Below are 8,984 nucleotides of genomic sequence, written 5' to 3'. Positions count from 1 at the left end.
TTGGCACCTAAAGGACTCGCAGAGCATGAGAAACAAGATTGAACTCTGAATGCCAAGCGTCATGTCTGGAGGAAACCTGGCACCGTCCCTACGGTGAAGCATGATGTGAGGATGTTTTTCAGCAGCAAGGAATGGAATACCAGTCAGGATCAAGTGACAGATGAAAGGAGCAAAGGACAGAGAGATCCTTGATGAAAACCTGCTTCAGAGTACTCAGGACCTCAGACTAAGGCAAAGGTTCACCTTCCAACAGAACAATGACCCTAAGCACACAGCCAAGACGATGCAGGACTGGCTTCGGGACAAGTGAATGTCCTTGAGTGGCCCAGCCAGAGCCCTGACTTGAACACGATTGAGCATCTCTGGATTGACCTGGAAATAGCTGTGCAGTGACGCTCCCCATCCAACCTGACAGAGTGTGAGAGAATCTGCAGAGAAGAATGGGAGAAAATCCCCAAATACAGGTGTGCCAAGCTTGTAGTTTCATAACCAAGAAGACTCGAGGCTGTAATCACTGCCAAAGGTGCTTCAACAAAGTACTGAGTAAAGCTTCTGAATACTTATGTAAATGAGGTATTTCAGTTTTTGCTTATTCGTTATGGGATATTGTGTGTAGATTGATGGGGTAAAAAAACATTTTAGAATATTGCTGTAATTGATCAAAATATGGAAAAAGTCAAGGGGTCTGAATACTTTCCGAATGCACTGTATCCTGAACAAAAATATAAACGCAACATGCAACAATTTCAACAAAGCCGGTTGTGGATGTCCTGGGCTTGCGTAGTTACAAGTGGTCTGCGGTTGTGAGGCCGGTTGTACGTACTGCCAAATTCTCTAAAATGATGTTGGAGGCGGCTTATGGTAGAGAAAGTAACATTCAATCCTCTGGCAACAGCCTTGGTTTCTCAAATGATTGCCTCGCCTGGTTCACCAACTACTTCTCTGATAGATTTCAGTGTGTCAAATCAGAGGGCCTCTTGTCCGGGCCTCTGGCAGCCTCTATGGGTGTGCCTTAGGGTGCCTTCAATTCTTTAACCGACTCTCTTCTCTATATACACCAATGATGTCGCTCTTGCTGCTGGTGAGTCTCTGATCCACCTCTACGTAGACGACACCATTCTGTATACTTTTGGCCCTTCTTTGGACACTGTGCTAACAACCATCCAGACGATTTTCAATGCCATACAACTCTCCTTTTGTGGCCTCCAATTGCTCTTAAATTACAAGTAAAACTAAATGAATGCTCTTCAACCGATCGCTGCCTGCACATGCCCACCCGTCCAACATCACTACTCTGGACGGTTCTGACTTAGAATATGTGGACAACTACAAATACCTAGGTGTCTGGTTAGACTGTAAACTCTCCTTCCAGACTCACATCAAACATTTCTTAGTTAAATCTAGAATTGGCTTCCTATTTTGCAACAAAGCATCCTTCACTCATGCTGCCAAACATACCGTTGTAAAACTGACCATCCTACTGATCCTCGACTTCAGCAATGTCATTTACAAAATAGCCTCCAATACCCTACTCAATAAATTGGATACAGTCTATCACAGTGCCATCCGTTTTGTCACCAAAACCCCATATACACTGCTCAAAAAAATAAAGGGAACACTTAAACAACACAATGTAACTCCAAGTCAATCACACTTCTGTGAAATCAAACTGTCCACTTAGGAAGCAACAAAGATTGATAATAAATGGCACATGCTGTTGTGCAAATGGTATAGACAACAGGTGGAAATTATAGGCAATTAGCAAGACACCCCCAATAAAGGAGTGGTTCTGCAGGTGGGGACCACAGAACACTTCTCAGTTCCTATGCTTCCTGGCTGATGTTTTGGTCACGTTTGAATGCTGGCGGTGCTTTCACTCTAGTGGTAGCATGAGACGAAGTCTACAACCCACACAAGTGGCTCAGGTAGTGCAGCTCATCCAGGATGACACATCAATGCGAGCTGTGGCAAGAAGGTTTGCTGTGTCTGTCAGCATAGTGTACAGTGGGTCAATCATGGTGTGGGGTGGCATTTCTTTTGGTGGCCGCACAGCCCTCCATGTGCTCGCCAGAGGTAGCCTGACTGACATTAGGTACCGAGATGAGATCCTCAGACCCCTTGTGAGACCATATGCTGGTGCGGTTGGCCCTGGTTTCCTCCTAATGCAAGACAATGCTAGACCTCATGTGGCTGGAGTGTGTCAGGAGTTCCTGCAAGAGGAAGGCATTGATGCTATGGACTGGCCCGCCCGTTCCCCAGACCTGGATCCAATTGAGCACATCTGGGACATCATGTCTCGCTCCATCCGGATGCTTTAGTCCAGGTCTGGGAGGAGATCCCTCAGGAGACCATCCGCCACCTCATCAGGAGCATGCCCAGGCGTTGTAGGGAGGTCATACAGGCACGTGGAGGCCACACACACTACTGAGCCTAATTTTGACTTGTTTTAAGGACATTACATCAAATTTGGATCAGCCTGTAGTGTGGTTTTCCACTTTAATTTTGAGTGTGACTCCAAAACCAGACCTCCATGGGTTGATAAATTTGATTTCCATTGATCATTTTTGTGTGATTTTGTTGTCAGCACATTCAACTATGTAAAGAAAAAAGTATTTAATAAGAATATTTCATTCATTCAGATCTAGGATGTGTTATTTTAGTGTTCCCTTTATTTTTTTTGAGCAGTGTACTACACACCAATGCGACCTGTACGCTCTCGTTGGCTGGCCCTCGCTTCATACTCGTCGCCAAACCCACTGGCTCCAGGTCATCTATAAGACCCTGCTAGATAAAGTCCCCCCTTATCTCAGCTCGCTGGTCACCATAGAAGCACCCACCTGTAGCACGCGCTCCAGCAGGTATATCTCTCTGGTCACCCCCAAAACCAATTCTTCCTTTGGCTGACTCTCCTTCCAGTTCTCTGCTGCCAATGACTGGAGCGAACTAAAAAAATCTCTGAAACTGGAAACACTTATCTCCCTCACTTGCTTTAAGCACCAACTGTCAGCGCATCTCACAGATTACTGCACCTGTACATTGCCCGTCTATAATTTAGCCCAAACAACTACCTCTTTCCCTACTGTATTTATTTACCTCCTTTGCACACCATTATTTCTCTCTCTACTTTGCACATTCTTCCAATGTTTTACTTGCTGTGTTGTATTTACTTCGCCACCATGGCCTTTTTTTTGCCTTTACCTCCCTTATCTCACCTCATTTGATTCACATTGTATATAGACTATTTTTTTCTACTGTATTATTGACTGTATGTTTGTTTTACTCCATGTGTAACTCTGTGTTGTTGTATGTGTCGAACTGCTTTGCTTTATCTTGACCAGGTCGCAATTGTAAATGACTATTGTTCTCAACTTGCCTACCTGGTTAAATAAAGGTGAAAAAAAAAAAAAAAAAAAACAGCTCTGGTGGACAATCCTGCAGTCAGCATGCCAATGGCACGCTCCCTCAAAAATTGAGACGTCTGAGGCATTGTGTTGTGTGACAAAACTGCCTATTTTAGAGTGTGCTTTTATTATCCTGAGCACAAGATGCACCTGTGTAACGATCATGCTGTTTAATCAGCGTCTAGATATGCCACATCTGTCAGGTGGTTGGATGATCTTGGCAGAAGAAGAAATGTTCACGAACAGGGATGTAGACAAATTTGTGCACACAATTTGAGAGAAATTAGCTTTTTGTGGGTGTTGTTAGCAGTTGATGTTATTCTTCAATAACACAGACACCAAAGCAAATCAAGGGGAGGAAAATAGGTTTATTCAAAGAGAACAAATCATGCAGGGCAGTAGCTGTTCATGCTCCCCTGTCCTCAGTGACTCTCTCCACAGAACAAAGGAACCGGATGTAGTTTTATAACCCAGCCATAGCCTGTGGTTGACCAATTACAATTCCTTGCAATAAAACTGGGCCAGTGGCCAAATAACAAGTATCCTATTTCAGGTTCAATGTATAAACAATTTGGACCAATGAGAACTTGCCATGTAGCTATGAGTCCCGGTCTGAAATTACTCACATGTCTCTGACCCATTGATATTACAGAAAAAACACTATTTCCATTGATTAGTACTCTATTGACCTCACGTCCTCTGCGTTGTGTATTTATCCTCAAAATATTCTTACAGTGTGGACAAATTCTGATTTCAAATTCTGATTCTGATATTTGATTTCAGCTCCTGAGACAAGGGACCAACACTTTATATTGTTGTTCAGTATATTTGCACATTCTGATCACTGTTGGTTTGGGGATCATTAACCTACCTTTACATCCCCCCCTATACAAGAATAAAGACAGTACTGAAATCTGATATTAAAATGTAATTGTCAATGCATTGCTCAAAAGAACAGCAAACCTGGTTTCAAAAAACAGATTAAGCAACACCTCAAGGCATAACACCTCTCCCCTATTTGACCTAGATAGTTTGTGTGTATGTATTGGTATTGATATGTAGGCTACGTGTGCCTTGTTTTTTAGTTGATGTAGTTCTGTCCTTGAGTTGTTCTTGTCTAATAATGTTCTTTATTATGTAATGTTTTATGTGTCCCCGGAAAGAGTAGCTTCTGCTTTTGCAACAGCTAATGGGATCCTAATAAAATGCCAAATACCATCCAAGTCAAGTGCATTAGGTTTGCTTTTACTACATCAAAGTCGAAATAGTTGAAGAACTAGGATTGTGAACTTGGTCAAGGAAATAGGAATTATACATAAACACAAGGACCGAAACTGCACGAGCAAAGGCAGTATTGTAAATGCTACTGTACAATGATCGAAGTGGGAAGAACTATATTGCCGCACAGTGGGCGGCGGAAAGATATACCAAATAAACATTGCAAGTTTGAAATGCGGTCTTCCTGTGTGGGCGGGGTTAAGATTTGTATACGTAGACATTTGCGCTGCTGTTATTCTTCCTTTTTAAAAAGTGGGCACTCTAGACTAGAGCCAGCAGTACATAACTGAGCCATAATAACCATATCACTCACATTCCAAACTTATTGTAAAAATAATTAATAACCTACTTATTTGGAAGATGGTCGCCAAACAGAGGATTCGTATGGCCAACGAAAAACACAGCAAGAATATCACGCAAAGAGGCAACGTATCCAAATCCACGGTAACATTTTTTTTAACTATTTAAAAAAAATGTATTTCGGTTTGCGAACGAGTTAAGGAATATGTTAACGCTGCGTAAATTAGTCAAAGGCAAACGCTTAATTGTTTGATTGTTTGCTAGCGTTTTATTTTTATATTCACATATATCAATGTTTCTAACCCAGGTATCAACAGCTCATGCTGTCAATCTTTGGTCAGCTGTAACGTTAATAGTATCCATGAAAGTACATTTTTACATCATGCCAAATTGAGTTACATTTTTATTTAAACCGCTGTATGTTTCTGATTACGGTTTTTAGAGGTATGCATGTTTGACCAATATGATACAGTAGAGTGACTGCAGCCAAAGTGCAGTTTAACAGCAGTATGCTGCAAATATATATTTTTAATACTGTCATTTTGTAGTGTTACAGTTACAGTGTAGTACAACTGCAGTTACTACGTCCAAAATACCACAGTCGACTGCAGTTACTGCACTTTTACTGCAGTTTCAAAACGTTTTTGTAATGATTACTTTTGACACGATAGCATGACGTGTACTGTATTTGGTTCCACAGAGAAACCCTCAGGATGATAAGGTAGCGGTGGGACCCTGGCTGTTGGCGCTCTTCATCTTTGTTGTGTGTGGATCAGGTGAGTTGTGTTGACTTTTACTAATTTGCCAGTGAAAATGAATAGCTCTGAAATTGATCCCCATATTTTCCCCCTGTCCCACATTGCAAACAAAACATTTGAATGGCTCCCCTCTCTTGACAGCGGAGAGGAATTTGGGGTGTAGAGAAGATTGAAGTTTTAAATAATCTATGCTGCAATTCTACACATTTTGCCATAGGGTGGAGAGCTGTTTTTAATATGATATCTGAGTGAGACTGACTAACAAAATCAATGAGGACCTGCCACGATAACAAGTATAGATAGCTGGTTCAAAACTAACTTGGCAATCTAAAAAAAAAGTGTAGCTGACATGGGCTAATTGACTGACTTATCAGTGACTGATTTAACAAGAGAGAAACTGCTGATACACAACCAAATTTGAAATTGCACCGTGGGCCGCCATTTGCCCATCCCATGTCCTAGACACATTTGTTGATCTAAAAGGATTGGATGGGTGTATCCAACATTTTACTGAGCTTGTCATAAGGCCAGATGAAACCCTATTGCTTACCTATCTGATCCTTGTAGTCCCCAAATCTTTCTGAGATTAGATGACTTTCTGAGTCAAAATGAAGGCAGAGATCTACCGCTCAGATCTTTTTATTTATTTATTTATTTATTTTTTACACATGACTTAAACACAAGCCTATGTAACAGTAACCTATTAAAAACAGTTATGTAGCAATGAGGTTGTTTGCGGCTATATGCCCAATACATTATTGGCTATGCTTGAATTCTTCTTCTCAAATAATTTAAAAAAATTGTATTTCAACTTGAGGTATAGGATCATTTGTTGTATTACTTGTGAGGCACAGCTGAGAGTGCATAAATTAAATTAATGTGTTTTCTTTATTTTACTGGACTGACTGTGCCAGCATCTGATGATCAGTCTCAGCGGAGGGAGAGCATCGGAGGGCCCGCTTCTCACTGTCGGACCATCCCTCAGCTCTGCCCCCTCCGCTAAGAGTAAAACTGACCAAAAAGGTGACACCATCTTCGAGCTGATGGCGAGTCTAAAAAAAGATTTAATAACTTTACTGTACAAAGTTTTTGCAGTATTTAAACCAAGAAGTGGTCCCTTGAGGGGTTTGTTAGTCTCTTGTAACAGCCCTAGGGTTTTGTCAGCCTTTTTACACATCATTTTGTCAATGTTTGCCTTTAAAAGGCAATATCAACGTGCTTGTTGCCCACCTCTGCTAATAATGGGAAAGGACACAAGTTTTGATAAGTGTTCTAGGACCTCTGCCAGCTCACTGTTGAAGACTGTTTCTCTTTTATCCTGGGTCAGATAATCTGTTTGTTCTGTTTCTGTGTGGTCCGGTTTGACATTTTGCTTTACTACCTCCCACTGTTTGTCCAATCCAAGCTTTTAGTAGTCAGTGGGTTTGGCAACCCTTTCAGAGATTCCATCAGAACATAATTGAGCAATTGCATTAGTCACCTTGGAAATCTAAATTAATACGTTGCAGGAAAGGAGAGATATAGTCACACTGGCGAGTTAGAAGAAAATGGGTGAAGTAGACAATTCTGGTGGAACATTCTGGTCACTTCCCAACTGTGTTCTGAGCTACAATAACGACTGCTGTCATCAGTGAATTAAAACCCATTAAAACACTTTTTTTCCAGGTCAGGGTTTTCCAGTGTCATTCAAGAGATTCTTTGACTCGCCAAGTTTCTTTGACCATGAACTCCAGTGATTTTATTTTCTTAACATTTCAATTTCTCTCCACAGCTATCTTCCAGATCATTCAGAGCATTCGGATGGGCATGTAGAATGACATGTCCAACCCATCCATTCCACTCAGTATCTGGCCAACCAAGAAACACCTCTTGTCTCTGCTCTGTGACATCCCATTATCCTTCACTCAACATTCTCAGTCTTCTTAAGCTGCACAAAGCTAGGCCAAGGAGGATGAGCCACTATCTTGCACTTTTTGTGACTTTTTGTTCTTAATTTCTCTTATTTTATTTGGCCTTTTCTATATTATTTGTCTCGCTGGTTACTTTTGGCAAGCTCTATCAAGTCATTCCTTCCTTGTGCCTTAAATGATAAAGGTGAAAACTTTACAGCACACAAAAGCCATAAGCTGCATTCCAGTAGTGGGTTTTCTGAAATAATAAGGTAATGTGTTCTGTCAATCTCAGACAAGTTGACCATCTTGTGGAATCATGAGCTTTGTTTCTGTTTTCGGTTGTCCTTTTTGGAAGTCTTATTTGCCTCCACTTTATTATAATTTTTGTGTAATATGAACTATACAATTTCCACTTTAATTTAGTATGTTGAAAGAAATGTTGTGTTTGCTTTGAAAATGTTCCGTTTTGGTAGTACGACCAAATGCCTTGGTTGGACTGGGAAGACGTTCAACACAAGTCTAGGCAACAGATATGAAACCGGATATAATTCTCATGGCAAAAGAATAACTCAATAGTAGAAACTAGTGGTACATAATGATAATAAGCAGTCCTATTTTTTGCATCTTCAGTTTGCTGTCTAGTCCTCATCTACTTTATCTCAATTGTGTGTCTATTGATTTGCCCTGCCTTTTCTTGAGGCTTTGGTGTCATCTGGTCCACAGTTTAATATGGATCAGAAAAAGTTAGATGAGGTCATCTTCATACTTAGATAGTTGATCTGACATTGTCCTGTCCTCAAGTTGACAGAAATTAATAAGGCTCACGCTTACTGGATAAAATGTAATTATCTTTGCTAAACCAGTGTTTTAGAAGTAAAGATTAAGGGATGGATGTAAATGACCACCTGGTTGCTTGACTGCATAAAATATGCTGGCAATGTATGAGAGAAATTAATAAAAGATAATTGGTACATTATTTTGTGTTCATTTCTTATGCATGATACATATCACCCAGAATAAATGCACATCTTTGCATGTGTGTAGTATACTAGCTAGTGTAGTGTCCTGAAAATGTATTTGCCTGAGTAGAGAATAAACTCTTTAGCCTCATCCACTCCCAGTTCGTTGCCACCAGTAATGTGTATAAACCCTGGATTGTATCCATGTATTGGCCATATTGGCATGAATGGAATTCTTGCATCAATTAAATGTTTAAAAGACCAAATTAAATATAAATTATTTATTTGTTGTAGTGGGGACCGTAACATTAGTAATCTATACAAACTGTAAATGTTTTATATTTTTTGTTTAGCTGACATAATATAGTTTAAAAGTATGCATTAAGGTGTCTGTAC

At 40.5% G+C, this 8,984-nt stretch overlaps 1 protein-coding gene across 1 annotated transcript; it reads left to right on the top strand.

Annotated features, from left to right (window-relative positions):
- Positions 1 to 4,888: 4,888 nt before the first annotated feature.
- Positions 4,889 to 8,605, top strand: LOC124009560 (stress-associated endoplasmic reticulum protein 1-like). Its single transcript, XM_046321450.1, has 3 exons — positions 4,889 to 5,123; positions 5,680 to 5,755; positions 7,509 to 8,605. Exons 1-3 carry the CDS (start codon positions 5,040 to 5,042, stop codon positions 7,547 to 7,549), a joined length of 201 nt encoding a protein of 66 aa, XP_046177406.1. The 5' UTR covers positions 4,889 to 5,039; the 3' UTR covers positions 7,550 to 8,605.
- The last annotated feature ends 379 nt before the right edge of the window (positions 8,606 to 8,984 follow it).

This window comes from Oncorhynchus gorbuscha, linkage group LG22 (assembly GCF_021184085.1).
Source record: "Oncorhynchus gorbuscha isolate QuinsamMale2020 ecotype Even-year linkage group LG22, OgorEven_v1.0, whole genome shotgun sequence".
Classification (NCBI taxonomy): Eukaryota; Metazoa; Chordata; class Actinopteri; order Salmoniformes; family Salmonidae; genus Oncorhynchus; species Oncorhynchus gorbuscha.
The sequence above is the reverse complement of the archived record's forward strand: the minus strand, read 5'-3'. Positions and strand labels throughout refer to the sequence as shown.

Coding starts and splice junctions, on each gene's coding strand:
- LOC124009560 (XM_046321450.1), top strand. CDS start 5,040: ATGGTCGCCAAACAGAGGATTCGTATGGCCAACGAAAAACACAGCAAG. Junction 5,124..5,679: donor GCAACGTATCCAAATCCACG/GTAACATTTTTT, acceptor TTGGTTCCACAG/AGAAACCCTCAGGATGATAA. Junction 5,756..7,508: donor CTTTGTTGTGTGTGGATCAG/GTGAGTTGTGTT, acceptor TTCTCTCCACAG/CTATCTTCCAGATCATTCAG.